The sequence below is a fragment of the Entelurus aequoreus genome, linkage group LG06 (assembly GCF_033978785.1).
Source record: "Entelurus aequoreus isolate RoL-2023_Sb linkage group LG06, RoL_Eaeq_v1.1, whole genome shotgun sequence".
In the NCBI taxonomy this organism is placed as follows: Eukaryota; Metazoa; Chordata; class Actinopteri; order Syngnathiformes; family Syngnathidae; genus Entelurus; species Entelurus aequoreus.
Window position 1 is genome coordinate 47,689,476 of NC_084736.1, and position 18,555 is coordinate 47,708,030.

At 41.5% G+C, this 18,555-nt stretch overlaps 1 protein-coding gene across 6 annotated transcripts in view; it reads left to right on the forward strand.

Moving 5' to 3' along the window:
- The window catches only part of pip5k1bb (phosphatidylinositol-4-phosphate 5-kinase, type I, beta b), a 93,264-nt gene that overhangs the window by 29,728 nt on the left and 44,981 nt on the right, over positions 1–18,555 (forward strand). For 3 of the 6 annotated variants that reach the window (XR_009826561.1, XM_062050887.1, XM_062050885.1), the window contains exons 2-5: positions 10,293–10,361; positions 10,996–11,064; positions 13,054–13,184; positions 17,720–17,837. Coding sequence is in view for 5 of the 6 variants with exons in the window: in XM_062050885.1 (XP_061906869.1) it covers positions 10,293–10,361; positions 10,996–11,064; positions 13,054–13,184; positions 17,720–17,837 (387 nt within the window). In the remaining variant the exon portion in view is untranslated. Of the gene's footprint in view, positions 1–10,292; positions 10,391–10,995; positions 11,065–13,053; positions 13,185–17,719; positions 17,838–18,555 lie in introns of all 6 variants that reach the window. The other 3 variants (XM_062050889.1, XM_062050890.1, XM_062050886.1) reach the window with 2 other exon arrangements.

Below are 18,555 nucleotides of genomic sequence, written 5' to 3' on the forward strand. Positions count from 1 at the left end.
GTAAGATTTATATTATATTCTCACCCAATTCTAGATTATGGCAGGCTATATGTACTATGGAAAATTGTAAATTGTTTTTTGAGTGCAATAAGAAAAGCCCAATGTGTTCAATGCCTTTTGATTTTAATTTAAATCTTCTAAATTTGTTCTTTGAGTGAAATAATAACGTATGTTTAATGTATCACAAGATTTTTTTGTTAAAATAAAGCCAATAATTACATTTTGTTGTGGTCCCCTTTTATTTTTGTATCAAAATACTGGTAATATTGGTAATGGTACCCTAGTTTTATAGGGGGTTAAAACAAATCAAAGTTTGCATAATATAGCCAGAGTAAAAATGGTAACAGTGCAAAAACAATGACACGGTTTTAGTCAGTCAAACATTCTAATACTGTGTTTCATCTTTGATATGCATTGTTTTTTTTAAATAAGCTTCTGCAATATCACATTAATTTCTGTCTAGAGTTACAAACATTTATCGCAAATGTCGAATCTCTGCAATGTTTCCCCATTTTCCTTCAACTTTCTAATGATTTGTTGAACCGTTTATAACTCAATGTTTGCAGTCTCAATAATTTGACCCTTCAGAAACAGATTCAAGTCTTTTGCACGACCACAGGACGTCTTTTAGAATTAACAATTGAGAAGCTACTCACTGTGTGTGTGTAACTCGTTGTCAGTTGAAACATAATCACCCATTTAGTAAGTATCTATCTCATTAATCCAATCAAATCGTATACCTAATTGTTTATTGAAATCCAGCTGGTGACCTTTTGCTTTGACCAGGTAATGCGTATTAAATATATACTGTACATAATTATATTGATGCCAAAGTTATGTTAATGTTATTCAAAATAAGCAATGCCTTTTTTGCAGTGAGTGGAGCCCACACACAGCCGTTTGTAGCTCACTGTGTGATCTGTAACAGAACTGACAACTGTACTTTCCACAGCAGGGTAACTAAGCCACTGACAGACCAAACGATGACAAGTGTTTACACAAGGTGACAGACATACAAAGTACTGCCCCACACAACGTATACACCTTCCCTGTCTCAGGAGATACTGTTTGGATTGGTTGTGTTGTAATTATTTATTTCAAGCACTTAATTAATTTGCCAATGCAGCTTGTGCACCTGGGACTTGATTATTTCTGGATTGAGAAATTAATGGTGATTTTAAAATACTGCAAAAATCTTCAAAATTTAGTGTTTAGAGCAGTTAGTTTGATGAGGCTGGTCACCACCTCAATGTATGCAGATTATTACTACCACTTCTTTGAATGTATTCACTACAGAGATCTTATCTAACGGTCTTGGATGGTGAAGGTCAAATACTGTACAAGCCAAGTCCAAAGCCACTGCATTGCTGGTCTACTATTGATTCTACATTATGTTCTATCTCATCTGCAACAGTAACCTAATAGTCTCTGTGGACTGAAAAAGAACTGAACCTATTTGTAAAATCTGTGTTACTGGTGAAAGAACCTAGTAGAGCAACTCTCAGGCCTGATGTCAGGGATGGTGTGGCGTGGTGTGGTTGGTAGAACAGCTGTGTCAACAACTTGAGGGTTCCAGGTTCGATCCTCGTCTCTGGCCATCCAAGTCACTGCTGTTGTGTCCTTGGGCAAGACACTTTACCCTTGCTGCCAGTGCCGCTCACACTGATGAATGAATGATAGGTGGTGGTCGGAGGGGCCGTAGGCGCAAATTGGCAGCCATGCTTCTGTCTGTCTACCCCAGGGCAGCTGTGGCTACAAATGTAGCTTACCACCACCTATGTGTAAATGTAGAGTGAATTGATAATGGGTTCTCAATTCTCTGTGAGCGCTTTCAGTATCTAGTCGATAGAAAAGCGCTATATAAATCAAATTTATTAGCAGTAGTATTATCTGCTACTTACTGCAAAGAAACATTTGTTACACCGCAAAAATACAGCAAACCTTATCTGCATTCGCTCCAAGTTGTAATCATTCTTGGATGTACGCATTGTGTACATGTTTCGTTTTTATATTCTCTGTGAGAATTAAGTTGACCATCTTGGACGCATGCATTTTTTTTAGGCCTTGGTAAATCCCTCTCAAAAAATAATCAAATTAGATTTTTGCATCCAGTGATAATTTAAAAAAAAATTCATCCATGGTGGTGATATAACACAATTTTTTTCTGTAAACAGAAATTGTTTATTTTACCAATTAAAGCTAGTATGAAAAAATTCTCTTTTTCAGAATTACAAAATAAATTGAAAAACTTATTTACTGTAATTTCTATTTTGTACATATATTGGCCGCACAATTCTATAATGTGTACACATTGAAACAAGGAATATTTACACAGGCGCTTGTGTTCATTCACACAAATTTAACAAAAGACAGTGCCTGTAACATGGCATACAGTAGCCTAACGGAGCTCGTCTTTGTCCTCCTCCTCCTCCTGCCGCTGAACCACTGAAATTGTATACGTCTTTTACGGGCAAGTTAATGGTGGTGGATTTCTGTTCAGTGCTGTGGCTATTTACTTTTTCGATGGTTGGGTCGATCATCTTTGGTTTTGGGACTGTGTTGTTTGCATTTCATTGTCTTCTCAATGACGAGAGTGAATGCATTACGCGCTAAGTAGCTGACTGAATTATTGGGTGTGTGTTTTTATTTAATGTCAACAACGTCATTGGTCCACCGTGACCCATTTGGAAATTTTATTGGTCTGGTGTGACCAGGCAAAATTTATTGGTGGCAAGAGAAGCTCATGAACCGAGAAAATCCATAATTTAGGCGCAGCAATGTATAAAGCGCAGGGTTTACATCATTGGAAAGAAAATAGCGAAAAAAGTAGGTCCGAATACTTGCGTTGATGCCTTTCATTCACGGCTGTCTCGGACACATGAATATGTCTGTAGTACGCACGTACACAAAAGCGGTCTCAGAGAGTGACCAAACATCTGCATTCATGGCTTAGAACTTAAAGAAAACCCGTTCAAGAAAAGGTGGCCACCAAAAAACGACTAGACAGAGAGATTTACTAGAGTGAATATTGGAGTTGCTTTTGAGCGGTGGAGGGATCTTTGCAAACGAAAGGATTTAAAAACAAATGCTATGGCTGCTATATTCCTGTTGAACCCGGTGAGTAAAATTTAAATCATAGGCTTTTCCACACTAACTTGATAAAGGTCATGAAAAATGTCTGTGTATGAACATAGTAATATTAGCGTACAAAAAGAAGTATGACTCTTCTACCGAAGGTTAATGCTCGGATGAAGTATGCTTGAAACCTAATAATGTTTCACCAAACCATCTCATTCTGTCTCCTTTAAAAAGACCAACAATCGTCTGACCAGCAAGGTTGTTTCGACTTTCGAAAACTTCCGAAGCATTGCATTTTTGTCATACCAGACGTCTCATGTCTGCTCTCAGCACATATTTTCCTTGTCATGACTCCTGGGTGAAGGAGTGGTTGTTTGACTTCCATAAAAACTGACTGGAAGCAGTAGCATTGTCTCTGAAAAGATTATCAAGGTGTTGTGTGAAAGACTGATCTGCACTTGTGTATATTTATTTAAAGGGCGGTGGAGTTTCTGAGCAAGGCGGGTGATACTAGAAGACTTGAGAAGTTTATTTTTACAGCAACCATAGAGAGTATGCACTTGCTTTAGATATAGAGTTACATAATTTCAATAAAAATGGTTTATTGAGATGATTCATGCATTAATTTCTCTGTCTGCCACTCTTTTGTAGTGGCAAACAACACACCCGCCGTTGTTTGGTGCCGCTCTTTATGGACTGTTCTGGAAACAGTCTGAGTGCCCACCCGATGGGTGGAGGGGGTCAGGTGAGCGCAAGAGAGCGAGTGAGCGCAAGCGCGACACAACTGCCTCTTGACAATGGGGCCAAACAGCAGAGAGCTCAACAGGCCTGCAGCCTTATTACCATTCCTCACAGTCATACACTTGGATCAATGGTTCATACAGTATTCAAATCCTCATACAGTAGTTGCAGTGTTTTTAGGAGTTTTTGCGGCGATAGTGAATATATGAATGATGCACACTCACAAACATGGACATTATTTGAAGACAAATACCTCAAGTGTGTATGCATTTGTAATGTGTTTATAGCAACCAGAGACTCTTTACAAGCTGGTGCTGCATTCTGTTTATTTCTGCTTGAGTTTAACAATTCCTAATGGAAGACCCAATTGATTTAACAAAAACAGCAGCATTTAGATGTGTGAGAAAGTTGTGCGTAATAGATAAAAGTGCTCCAAGACCTGCAGGTGCATGTATCATTTATATGCAGGTGGTGAGGCTACTGCAGACTAGCTTTATCAGACCAAGTCCAAATGTTCTTATTGTCTCAAGCCTCTACTCCTCACCCCAAGTTTTATCAATTGCTGTACCCGCTCACTCGGATAACAGCAAGACACATTTTATCTCCCACTTTCAATGAGGCATACACAAATAGATCGAGTGCAGTCCCTCAAGTTTAGAACAATCACTGGATGGAATGCTGGTTGACTTCTGATTAGTTTGTAATTGAAACACATTTTCCCATTACTCTAGCTTCCTCCAGCTAATTGGATACTCTAAATTATTTATATGAGCAAATGTTTGTCTATATGTGCACCACGATTGACTATACACAATGATTAAGTGTACACTAGCGATATATGTGCAAGTCTCGCAAGCTATCCTGGTGTGTTGTGCAATATTATGCATAATCCGCCCGATTGTAGCTGAGATAGGCTCCAGCGCCCCCCGCGACCCTGAAGGGAATAAGCGGTAAAAAATGGATGGATGGAATACTGCAAGTTTATTTGGATATTTTGGTGCAACTCCAAGTTGTATGAAAAAAAATTGTGGCTACACCAACCCATGTGGAAATTAGCTGTCACACACATGTCAGAGCAACAGGTGGCAGTTTAGGGCCTAAACAGGGATGGGCAATATGGCCTAAAATCTACATTGCGATAACAATATATCGCAATATATTATTTTTGGTATATAAATGATAGAACCATTTCAAAACGGGTTGAAAGGGCTCTTGAAATGGCTGCCGCAAATGCGGTAACATATTGCGTCATTTCTGGTTATATTTTCTTAAAACTATCCATCCATCCATCCATCTTCTTCCGCTTATCCGAGGTCGAGTCGTGGGGGCAGCAGCCTAAGCAGGGAAACCCAGACTTCCCTCTCCCCAGACTCTTCGTCCAGCTCTTCCCGGGGGATCCCGAGGCATTCCCAGGCCAGCCGGGAGACATAGTCTTCCCAACGTGTCCTGGGTCTTCCCCGTGGCCTCCTACCGGTCGGACGTGCCCTAAACACCTCCCTAGGGAGGCGTTCGGGTGGCATCCTGACCAGAACCACCTCAACTGGCTCCTCTCGATGTGGAGGAGCAGCGGCTTTACTTTGAGCTCCCCCCGGATGGCAGAGCTTCTCACCCCATCTCTAAGGGAGAGCCCCGCCACCCGGTGGAGGAAACTCATTTCGGCCGCTTGGACCCGTGATCTTGTCCTTTCGGTCATAACCCAAAGCTCATGACCATAGGTGAGGATGGGAACGTAGATCGACCGGTAAATTGAGAGCTTTTCCTTCCGGCTCAGCTCCTTCTTCACCACAACGGATCGATACAGCGTCCGCATTACTGAAGACGCCGCACCGATCCGCCTGTCGATCTCACGATCCACTCTTCCCTCACTCGTGAACAAGACTCCAAGGTACTTGAAGTCCTCCACTTGGGGCAGGGTCTCCTCCGCAACCTAGAGATGGCACTCCACCCTTTTCCGGGCGAGAACCATGGACTCGGACTTGGAGGTGCTGATTCTCATCCCAGTCACTTCACACTCAGCTGCGAACCGATCCAGCGAGAGCTGAAGATCCTGGCCAGATGAAGCCATCAGGACCACATCATCTGCAAAAAGCAGAGACCTAATCCTGCAGCCACCAAACCAGATCCCCTATACTCTCTGAGCACTCCCCACAGGACTTCCCGAGGGACACGGTCGAATGCCTTCTCCAAGTCCACAAAACACATGTAGACTGGTTGGGCAAACTCCCATGCACCCTCAAGGACCCTGCCGAGAGTATAGAGCTGGTCCACAGTTCCACTACCAGGACGAAAACCATTCTGTTCCTCCTGAATCCGAGGTTCAACTATCCGGCGTAGCCTCCTCTCCAGCACACCCGAATAGACCTTACCGGGAAGGCTGAGGAGTGTGATCCCACGATAGTTAGAACACACCCTCCGGTTCCCCTTCTTAAAGAGCGGAACCACCACCCCGGTCTGCCAATCCAGAGGTACCGCCCCCGATGTCCACGCGATGCTGCAGAGTCTTGTCAACCAAGACAGCCCCACAGCATCCAGAGCCTTAAGGAACTCCGGGCGGATCTCATCCACCCCCGGGGCCTTGCCACCGAGGAGCTTTTTAACTACCTCAGCAACCTCAGCCCCAGAAATAGGAGAGCCCACCACAGATTCCCCAGGCACTGCTTCCTCATAGGAAGACGTGTTGGTGGGATTGAGGAGGTCTTCGAAGTATTCCCTCCACGGATCCACAACATCCGCAGTCGAGGTCAGCAGAACACCATCCTCACCATACACGGTGTTGATAGTGCACTGCTTCCCCTTCCTGAGGCGGCGGATGGTGGTCCAGAATCTCTTCGAAGCCGTCCGGAAGTCGTTTTCCATGGCTTCCCCGAACTCCTCCCATGTCCGAGTTTTTGCCTCCGCGACCGCTGAAGCCGCACACCGCTTGGCCTGTCGGTACCTGTCCGCTGCCTCAGGAGTCCTATGAGCCAAAAGAACCCGATAGGACTCCTTCTTCAGCTTGACGGCATCCCTCAGCGCCGGTGTCCACCAACGGGTTCTAGGATTACCGCCACGACAGGCACTAACTACCTTGCGGCCACAGCTCCAATCAGCCGCCTCGATAATAGAGGCGCGGAACATGGTCCATTCGGACTCAATGTCCAGCACCTCCCTCGTGACATGTTCAAAGTTCTTCCGGAGGTGGGAATTGAAACTCTCTCTGACAGGAGACTCTGCCAGACGTTCCCAGCAAACCCTCACAATGCGTTTGGGCCTGCCAGGTCTGTCCGGCATCCTCCCCCACCATCGCAGCCAACTCACCACCAGGTGGTGATCGGTAGAAAGCTCCGCCCCTCTCTTCACCCGAGTGTCCAAAACATGAGGCCGCAAATCCGACGACACAACTACAAAGTCGATCATGGAACTGCAGCCTAGGGTGTCCTGGTGCCAAGTGCACATATGGACACCCTTATGTTTGAACATGGTGTTCGTTATGGACAATCTGTGACGGGCACAAAAGTCCAATAACAAAACACCGCTCGGGTTCAGATCCGGGCGGCCATTCTTCCCAATCACGCCTCTCCAGGTTTCACTGTCGCTGCCAACATGAGCGTTGAAGTCCCGCAGTAGAACAAGGGAATCACCCGGGGGCGCACTCTCAAGTACTCCCTTGAGCGAATCCAAAAAGGGTGGGTACTCTGAGCTGCGGTTTGGCGCGTAAGCGCAAACCACAGTCAGGACCCGTTCCCCCACCCGAAGGCGGAGGGAAGCTACCCTCTCGTCCACCGGGTTGAACTCCAACATGCAGGCTCTGAGCCGGGGGGCAACTAGAATTGCCACCCCAGCCCGTCGCCTCTCACTGCCGGCAACGCCAGAGTGGAAGAGAGTCCAGCCCCTCTCGAGAGAACTGGTTCCAGAGCCCTTGCTGTGCGTCGAAGTGAGTCCGACTATGTCTAGCCGGAACTTCTCCACCTCGCGCACTAGCTCAGGCTCCTTCCCCCCCAGCGAAGTGACGTTCCACGTCCCAAGAGCTAGCTTCTGTAGCCGAGGATCGGACCGCCAAGTGCCCTGCCTTCGGCCGCCGCCCAGCTCACTTCGCACCCGACCTCTATGGCCCCTGCTATGGGTGGTGAGCCCATTGGAGGGGGGACCCACGTTGCCTCTTCGGGCTGTGCCCGGCCGGGCCCCATGGGGACAGGCCCGGCCACCAGGCGCTCGGGATCGTGCCCCACCTCCGGGCCTGGCTCCAGAGGGGGGCCCCGGTGACCCGCGTCCGGGCGAGGGAAATCTGGGTTCCTTGTTTTTATCTTTCATTGAGGTCTTCGAGCTGCTCTTTGTCTTAAAATTATTATTAATTTAATTGATCATTTAGAATACATCATAATAAATCTTTATTGTCCACCGAGGGAACGAACCCATGCAGTCACAGGGGGAACATGGTAACTCCACACAGAAAGACCCCGAGCCCGGGGATCGAACCCAGGCACTTCGTATTGTGAGGCACAAGTGCGTCCCTTGACAGCTCAATACGGAACGCATACTTTTGTTTCTAAATTCGGGATGATTCCGTTTTTCAAGAGACGGTTGGTGACCCTACCTAGAACTAACATTTTGAATTTGAATAAACAGAACAATGGGACACGTACTGTACTGTACGTAGGCTTGGCAGATTCTGACGGTATGATAACCTTAGGCAAAGGTAGTCTCAGGGCAGCCTCCTTTATCATTCATTTAGCTGCATTCATCCAAAAGCTGTGTACCTGATACAGCCATTGCAGTCACATGCAACCTGGAGGACTGTATAAAAATAAAGGACAGAATAGAGGGCTTCATATTTTTATACATTTTCCAAAAATGCATTACCGTTGGCCATATTAGAAGGCTTAATTTGTTTGTATCACAAGCTTTTATCGAATTCCTGAGTGTATTTCTGGACATACGGAAGCGGCTGAACAGGAGAGTGAATGGCAGAGGCGAGCATGGATTGCTGCGATCAAACGAGATGTGATGTGCTATATCAACTTTGTTTGTTTGGATCATTACATATCAGATAATTAAGCACATTATGTAAGTAGAAATTAATCTAAAATAAATGACAGCCCCACTTTGCATTAACTTGATGTACTTGGTCAAAGAACTTTAATAGTAGTTGTATTGATGAAAATAGTAATCACTTCTCTCATCTGGACTGTAGCATCCACCATATAAAAACAAACCGAAACGGCATGAAAACATTATTCTCCCAATCCTGCTTTACAGGCACGTTGTTGAGATTACTTTAGATTGGTTATCCGTGATCATCCAGGGTGTCAAATTTGGGTCGGATCATTTATGAAAGTGCATTACTCTAGCCTTGATGACACGATGTCCACCGGGTTTTACAGATAAAAACAAATGTCATGAACTCATCCACAAACAAAGTGGTCATAGCTTTCTAGACTCTTATAATTTGGAAAGTTCTTTTAAGCTTTAAAATGAGATGGAAGGAAAAATTAAATACTTCACCAAGTCTGGGTATGAAACATCAGAGACTTGTCAAATACTGTACGGATCCTTGCATCTAATTACAGCTGTTCTCTCCTTAAAACGACTAAGGGACGTCTTATCTAATGATTTATTTCTTCATTGTATCACAGCTGGTGCAATGTTATTTTCCTCTGAATAGTTCGGAAATATTACGTGAACGATGACACTAGCCTTTCAATATGGCTACTGTGAGATACTTTAGCCAAACATACAAAGCAGCAAGAAACATTTTTGTGGTTTTGAAGCTGTCACTTTGTTATACCGTGGTATACCTTTTTTAAAACTGGTAACCGGCCTATGACTAATGTGACCTTTTGTAAAGATATAAAGTTACTTAAGACAAGTAAGTCAAGTTGTCCTGAAACCCCGCTATAAATAAATTAATCAATCGACAGATTATCAAACACAAACATAGGGTGTAGCAGCACACTCTTTGACGTCATAGAGCAAACTGACATCAAGTTGTTTTCTGTGGGAGTTCAGTTATTCAGTAAAGCAGGCCTTTTTATAGTACCCACATTTTTGGGGACAGAGCCTAGGCTTATCCTTTGCAAATTGGAGAAAGGAAAATGAGAAGTAAAATTTACAGAAACTAACACAAATAAACTAGGGTCTCCCCTATACAACTGTGTGTAGAATTATGACTATGTCTCCATTCTAATGACTGATTGTGTTTTAAAAAATCACATACTTTTGCGTGAAAAACACGGTATGTAACTTTTCGGTCCTGTTTTGTGCGTACGCAAGCTTTTATAGATCGGGCCACTGCTGTTCTTGTGTGTGACTTGTTCTGTACTGCAAGTAAGCCTACACCTCATTAAAACACACTCTCTGCTCCTTTATGAACTGTTGGCACTAAATTAGTGGAAATAGTTCTCTCCACCCATACGTTGGCATCTAGAGAGGCTGTGAGTATTATTTCTCCCTGCTTTTCCACTGTGCATAATTCACTATTTCTGTATCCTATTCAGGTTCCCGACACACATCGAAACTGTGGATGGACATTAAACCTGTCAATCAAGAGATGTTGTCCTAATATGGTAAAGAACACAGCTTGTCATTAGGCAAGGTAAATAAACATATAATCTTGTCTAAATATGTTTTTCGACATTTTAATCATTGACATTGTGCAAGAACTCTTAAGAATAGTTAGTGAGGGTCCTTCCGGTTGCAGGGTGAATAAAAAAACACCACTTTAAGCGAAACCACAAACAAAAAAACATTAGAAAAAAATGCAAGCGTTTCTTCCTTGACATGGACTGTATGTACACCAACCCTCTTGGAAAAATAGATCTGCATTTATTTGACTGAGACAATGCTTCTGTAAACCAACTTCATGATTTTATCAGCTAATTTTAAAGGAAAAATAGATTTGCATTTATTTGACTGAGACAATGCTTCTGTAAACCAACTTCATGATTTTATCAGCTAGTTTTAAAGCTCGGATTTGAGCCATTTAGAGAGGCAATAAATCAGCTTCCGAACTTTGTCTTCCTTGCTATTGAGACGTTACTATGCTGACGTCGTCTTGTCTCATCACTTGTTTCCGGTTCCAGTTTCTCCAAATAAGTTCAATCAATAATAGTGTTTCGCTCATTTTTTACAGTCTGTTGTTATGCCACAGTAAGGCTTTAGTAATTGGACTTAACATAGGTTGTGACATTTTTCTTTCAGATGTCAACAACAACAGAAAATGGCATTGGGGGGGCTTGGAGTACCCACAGAGAGAAAACGTATAAAAAGGTAAGAAAGTGCCCTCAAGCCTTACTGTGTTTAGTGTTTTATGACATATCTGAACTTTGTTTCTTTATATTATTTATTATTGAAGGAAATGTTGTGAGTCACATGAGTGCTTATGAATGTGTTATACAGCACACAATGTCACGATCGCTGCTCAGCTCTCATGCAAGGGATCTGAGTCAAGTGCTGGTCACGCTTGACTTTAGACGTCACTGCTGATGTCAGCCATTTTGCTGCTACTGTGGCACGGTTCCTCACAACAAGACTTGCTCATTTGTTTGTGCCCCACGAGACAATTTGGTTCTGTGTAAACATTTTTAATGATTCATGTTGAATAATGTTTTTACATAAAGTCATTTCTTTTAAAAAGTACTTTCATGTGTAGTGAAAAACATCAACATTGTGTCGAAGCAATTATTTATTGTCCAATCAGATTGTCCCAATGTCAACCCTATACAACGCCTAGTGGGCATATTAGCTTTTTATTTATTTCATTTATTCATAGATGTTATTACCTTCCATTTGTTACGATTTTTCCTACCTACACCTACAGGAAATAAAACAGTCAGTTTGAGAGTCAAACTGTCTCCATTTTTAAATAAAATTCTTCACGATCATAAAAGTGCAAATCTGAGTAATGAAATCATCACTCTTAGCTTTGCACGTCTTACATTTCAACCTCCCTAACTGTCAAGTAAGTGTTTAACAACTACTCTCATCCATATAACATTTTTTGGCGTGGCGAAGTTGGTAGAGTGGCCGTGCCAGCAATCGGAGGGTTGCTGGTTACTGGGGTTCAATCTCCACCTTCTACCATCCTAGTCACGTCCGTTGTGTCCTTGGGCAAGACACTTCACCCTTGCTCCTGATGGCTGCTGGTTAGCGCCTTGCATGGCAGCTCCCACCATCAGTGTGTGAATGTGTGTGTGAATGTGGAAATACTGTCAAAGCGCTTTGAGTACCTTGAAGGTAGAAAAGCGCTATACAAGTATAACCCATTTATCATTTATTTACATCATAAAATATATAACAACACGACCAACAGCTAGCATGTGTTACCAATAGTGCTTTAAGAGAATATATTTCATGAATAAATGTTTATATTTTGTCACAATTAGAAGTTAAACTTGCTGGTCGGCCTAAATAAAATAATTAGCTGCCTACCGCAAACATGCATGCCCATCACTCGTGCACATTTACAAAAAATATTTTCTAGAATGGTTTTATTAACGAAAGCAATTGGTTTCTGTTTAATGTTTTTAATCCAAATATTTATTGTTAAAAAAAATAAATCTCAAATTAGGAATCATAATACAATCAAAATAAATACAAATCGCGATTTGAATGTAAATACATTTGTTTTTTGAGCACCCTTAGCATATTCCTTGGATTTTGGACTCCTACGGTATCTCCTCCGAGTTGTTTCTACGTCAAGCACATAATCTGCTGCCTCCCCATATTTTCATGGATAAATGTCTGTCAGTTAGATATTATTTTAATGTCTTTGGCTAGCTTTGGACTCTTTTTGCTTCTGGTGCAGACTAGCGGTGCGGTCATATTTTGGATGTTTTTTTTCTTTAATCCAATGAATATCATCTGCTTCTTCTTTACACTGACTTTCTTCCTTCCCATAGTTGAAAAATAAAGGTACTGTATTTCTAGCTATAAGCTAATTATAGCGAGTAAGACCATATTTTTGGGCCAAATCTCACGGTATACAATGTGACATTTGTTACGCCATGTAGGAGCAGGGAGGCTCGTAACTTAAATTTTTGCTTGCAACATAAAGTAGCCAAGAGCCAGCTCGTTTTTAAAAACACTCATAAGTTGGTGTACTCGTAAGTCGAGGTACAACTGTATGTTATTCATTATTAAGTCTTTCTTTGGCAAATCAAAGCATTCACATGCAGATTTTTAGGGATTGTTGTTCATAACATCAACATAGACTGCCGACGACAGGCTGCAATAACACACTTGTTTTCTCTCGTCAAGACAACGTCATCGGCCTTGAAGGGAGCCATTCAGCTCGGCATTGGCTACACAGTTGGAAACCTTACCTCCAAACCTGACAGAGACGTGCTTATGCAAGACTTCTATGTGGTGGAGAGTGTCTTTCTGCCCAGGTCAGTGCTTGTCAACTCTGTCTCTCCCAGCCTTTAAAGCTGCCACAATGCATGCATTTACTGAGCCACTCTGTTAACATTAATTTGTCACGGAAAGGTTTACATGTAACAGCCAAACGTTTGTATGAACTTAAGGTTGTTTCATTAAAAGCCAGTGAATCGTAAAGCTTTATTAAAGTGGATCAGGCGTAGCTGGCAACAGTGAATGGATGGAAAGGCAAAATAGATCTGCATGTCTACGGGCCCTTTTTTTCTTTAATTTGTAATTATATAAAAACTGTATTAATCACAAAAATGAAGCACATTCATCCCTGTTGATGAATAACATAAAAGTCCTTATAGTGATGATTTATAAGAATGAACACTTGAGTCTATTATGTAAATACAGTGTTCAGTTTTGTTTCACTTAATGTGCGCCTGGCAATGCAATCTATTGAAGTTTAATGCAGTGCTTTTTAACCACAGGGCCCATTGTTGGACCGCCAAAAGATATCTGTTTCTCAGCTGTGGTCTTTATGGGCCGCAGCAGTACTCGGTTGTATTACACTTTTCCACCACTTGTGGCAGTAATGACAATCTGGTGCTGAAATTATAGAGAAGTTTTTTAAGCACAGAAATTATGACTAAAGCAGTGATGCTGTATTTTCATTTTAACTTTAATTTTATTGACAATTTAGTTAAGAAACATTTATTATCAGTTTGCTTAATTTATTTTAGCACACCATAATTGTGCATAATTGTATGTACACTACCGTTCAAAAGTTTGGGGTCACATTGAAATGTCCTTATTTTTGAAGGAAAAGCACTGTACTTTTCAATGAAGATAACTTTAAATTGGCCTAACTTTAAAGAAATACACTCTATACATTGCTAATGTGGTAAATGACTATTTTAGCTGCAAATGTCTGGTTTTTGGTGCAATATCTACATAGGTGTATAGAGGCCCATTTCCAGCAACTATCACTCCAGTGTTCTAATGGTACAATGTGTTTGCTCATTGCCTCAGAAGGCTAATTGATGATTAGAAAACCCTTGTGCAATCATGTTCACACATCTGAAAACAGTTTAGCTCGTTACAGAAGCTACAAAACTGACCTTCCTTTGAGCAGATTGAGTTTCTGGAGCATCACATTTGTGGGGTCAATTAAACGCTCAAAATGGCCAGAAAAAGAGAACTTACATCTGAAACTCGACAGTCTATTCTGGTTCTTAGAAATGAAGGCTATTCCACAAAATTGTTTGGGTGACCCCAAACTTTTGAACGGTAGTGTATATTTATTTTTCGTCTCGTCACCATCTCTTGAAAGTCTCTTCCAATTCAGTATATTTGGTTAGAACTTATTTTTCTCATTAGCCTTACCTAAGCCTAAGGTTTATGTGTTAAATAAATAATAATATTTGTGAAAACTATGTTGGTCAGATATAATTATTGAATACGATTAAAATCAAAAGTAAGATTACTAATTTGGTGTTAATTGTTGAGTGGGCTCCGGGCCTGTCTGTAGTAGAAAGGTTGGGCCCCGAAGTAAAAAAGTTAAGAACTCCTGTTTTAATGCAAATCAGCTCTTGGCCTTTTTACTGGCAAGTTCCTCAAAAACTGCTAAATATTGACCTTAGTTTTACCTTGACTGTTTGTATTACACTTTTCAACCACTTGTGGCAGTAATGACAATCTGGAGCTGAAATTATAGAGAAGTTTTTAAGCGCAGAAATTATGAGTAAAGTGGTGACGCCTGTATTATCATTTTAACTTTAATTTTATTGACAATTTAGTTAAGAAACATTCATTATCAATTTGCTTGATTTACTTTAGCACAACATAATTGTGCATAATTGTATGTATATTTATTTTTCGTTTCGTCACGATCTCTTGAAAGTCTCTTCCAATTCAGTATATTTGGTTAGTACTTATTTTTCTCATTAGCCTTACCTAAGCATAAGGTTTATGTGTTAAAGGCCTACTGAAACCCACTACTACCGACCACGCAGTCTGATAGTTTATATATCAATGATGAAATCTTAACATTGCAACACATGCCAATACGGCCGGGTTAACTTATAAAGTGCAATTTTAAATTTCCCGCCACACTTCCGGTTGAAAAAGCCTTCGGAGGATGACGTATGCGCGTGACGTAGCCCGGGGAACAGAGGTATGCCTTCCCCATTGAATACAATACAAAAAAGCTCTGTTTTCATTTCATAATTCCACAGTATTCTGGACATCTGTGTTGGTGAATATTTTGCAATTTGTTTAATGAACAATGGAGGCTGCAAAGAAGAACGTTGTAGGTGGGATCGGTGTATAGCGGCTGGCTGTAGCAACACAACAAGGATTACTCACTTGGATAGCAGACGCGCTAGCCGATGCTAACCGGCCACCGCACGGATGATCGGGTGAAGTCCTTCGTCGCGCCGTCGATCGCTGGAACGCAGGTGAGCACGGGTGTTGATGAGCTGGGCAGATGAGGGCTGGCTGGCGTAGGTGGAGCGCTAATGTTTTTATCATAACTCTGTGAGGTCTGGTTGCTAAGTTGCTAAGTCAGCCTTAGCGTCGTTAGCAACAGCATTGTTAAGCTTTGCCAGGCTGAGATATATTAACCGTGTAGTTACATGTACATGGTTTAATAGTATTGTTGATCTTCTGTCTATCCTTCCAGTCAGGGATTTATTTATTTTGTTTCTATCTGCATTTGAGACAGATGCTATCACATTAGCTCATGCTAATTAGCATGAGCTTCGTCGATGTATTGTCGTGGAGATAAAAGGCACTGAATGTCCATTTCGCGTTCTCGACTCTCATTTTCAAGAGGATATAGTATCCGAGGTGGTTTAAAATACAAATCCGTGATCCACAATAGAAAAAGGAGAGAGTGTGGAATCCAATGAGCCAGCTTGTACCTAAGTTACGGTCAGAGCGAGAAAAAAAAAAGTATTTCACTGCATTCTAGTCCGTCACTCTAACGTTCCTCGTCCACAAATCTTTCATCCTCGCTCAAATTAATGGGGTAATGGTCCGAATAGCTCTAGCTGCGTTGAAAACAATAGGAAAATATGAGGGAGTGAACAACTGACAACGTCACGCTACTTCCGGTAGGGGCAAGGTTTTTTTTATCAGAGACCAAAAGTTGCGAACTTTATCGACGTTGTTCTATACTAAATCCTTTCAGCAAAAATATGGCAATATCGCAAAATGATCAAGTATGACACATAGAATGGATCTGCTATCCCCGTTTAAATAAAAAAAAATAATTTCAGTAGGCCTTTAAATAAATAATAATATTTGTGAAAACTATGTTGGTTGGATATAATTATTGAATACGATTAAAATCAAAGTGAGATTACTAATTTTGTGTTCATTTTTGAGTGGGCTCCGGGCCCCTCTGTAGTGGAAAGGTTGGGCCCCGAGGTGAAAAAGTTAAGAACTCCTAGTTTAATGCAAATCGGCTCTTGGCCTTTTTACTGGCAAGTTCCTCAGCAACTGCTAAATATTGACCTTAGTTTTAGCTTGACTGGGACAAGTGCTTGGAGCTCAATGACACATTCGGCTTTGCACAGGGAAAGCCAAACATGGTGGCTACAGAGTAAAAGAAAAACACTCTATTCACTTCACAACATCTCAAGAGAGAGCTGAGTGATGGAGTTGCTTTTATTGTGCTTTTTCCCCGTCCTTCACTCAAGCCTCTCTTGAGGTTCAGGTTGTTTTAAGATGGTCATTCCCTTTGTAGATCACCGGCGATGTGACTCGTCACACTGTGCACACAATTACGCTTAAATTCAACATTGCAAACCCAGACACCCATGATTAGATTGAAGGAGTTATTTCCAGGTGTGTGCTGCTAGATGGTCTCCATGCGAGGTGTTTGCGTCACTTGCAATTGTTCTTGTCGTTGCACACTAAACAGAGCAGTCACGTTACACTAGTTTAGAGTCGTCACGGGTGTCGTGTTACATAGCAGGGCCTTATTGTAGCCTGGATCCGCTTACAAAATACGACTCCAGTACAACAGCCACTATAAAACCTCCATGCTTGGGATTTGATCCAATTTAAGACAATGTCTGTCAGATTTAAAACCACTTGAAAAGACAACCACATCTAACATAATTGTTTTTGCCTTTAGGGATCAGAAAAGGAAAAAATTCTGCGAAACGTTTGACCCAATAACCTTATTGGATTGTTTCTTCCGCATTCAGGTTAGGTTAGTTACAAAACAGGATTGGTCCACATTGCTGAGAAAACGTCAGCTCTCACGTTGCACTGAAGACAATAGTGTAGATTATTGTGTTTTTGTGTTTTTTATTTTGTCACTCCTGTAGGGAATTAAGACCTGTGTATTTAGCAACAATGTTAGCTTTTATAATTAGAGACAGTCAACAGCACAAGTGAATCATTGTTCCTAATAGGTGACATAAATGAGTGTATTGTACATTTACACTGGGTCAAAAGGTAGCTAAAGCACTTTGGGGTTGGAAAATGCCCGTGGTTTGTATTAAAGTAAAATCTCTCCCTTTTGTTTCCTGGCCTTCCCTCATCTCAGTGAGGGAAGCAACTTGACCCCTGCACATCATTATCCTGACTTCCGCTTCAAAACCTATGCCCCCCTTGCCTTCCGCTACTTCAGGGACTTGTTCGGCATCAAACCCGACGACTATCTGGTGAGTCCTTGCTGGCATCCCACCAACCATACTTGATTTCATCTATACAGACACGGCATAACCATTGTGGATCAGTTCAGTAAAGTGCATATATATGATTTTAACAATATAAACCTGGCCGACGATGAAGCTTTTGATACATTTGTATGCACGTACAACACTTAAAACCTTTACCATATCAGTATGTGGAATTAAATTATGGAATTGATTAAACAAATAAAACACCAATATGATTCAGTTTAAGAGACTGTTCAAACTACAAGGGTTCAAAAAGTACAAAGAAGAACAATTATGAAGAACATCTTGAAAACATTTTTTTTGTTGAGATAATTAATATTTATGCATTTAATATTTGTTTACTTACTTATGGTATATTGTTTATTTATTCACTGTTCTGTTACAAACAGGGAACAAGGACACGAGATAGCATTGCTCTGATATGTAATGGGGTAGGATTAAATAAGCTCTGCTTCTTCCTACTCCTTTTTAGAGGTGCTGTAATGAAAAAACTGGAGATATGTGATGACATTGTATTGTATGCATGTTCGAAATGAACTGAAACTGAACTATTGTTATATCGTGATAATGCAAGTGGATGACACATTTTTGATGTGTCGCGAAAATTGGACCGCGTCAAGCGATCAAACAGGTCTTCAACGCAATGTTGCACTCTTGCTAGCTTCTAATGTCCCTCCACAGTGCAAATCCACTTCTAAAA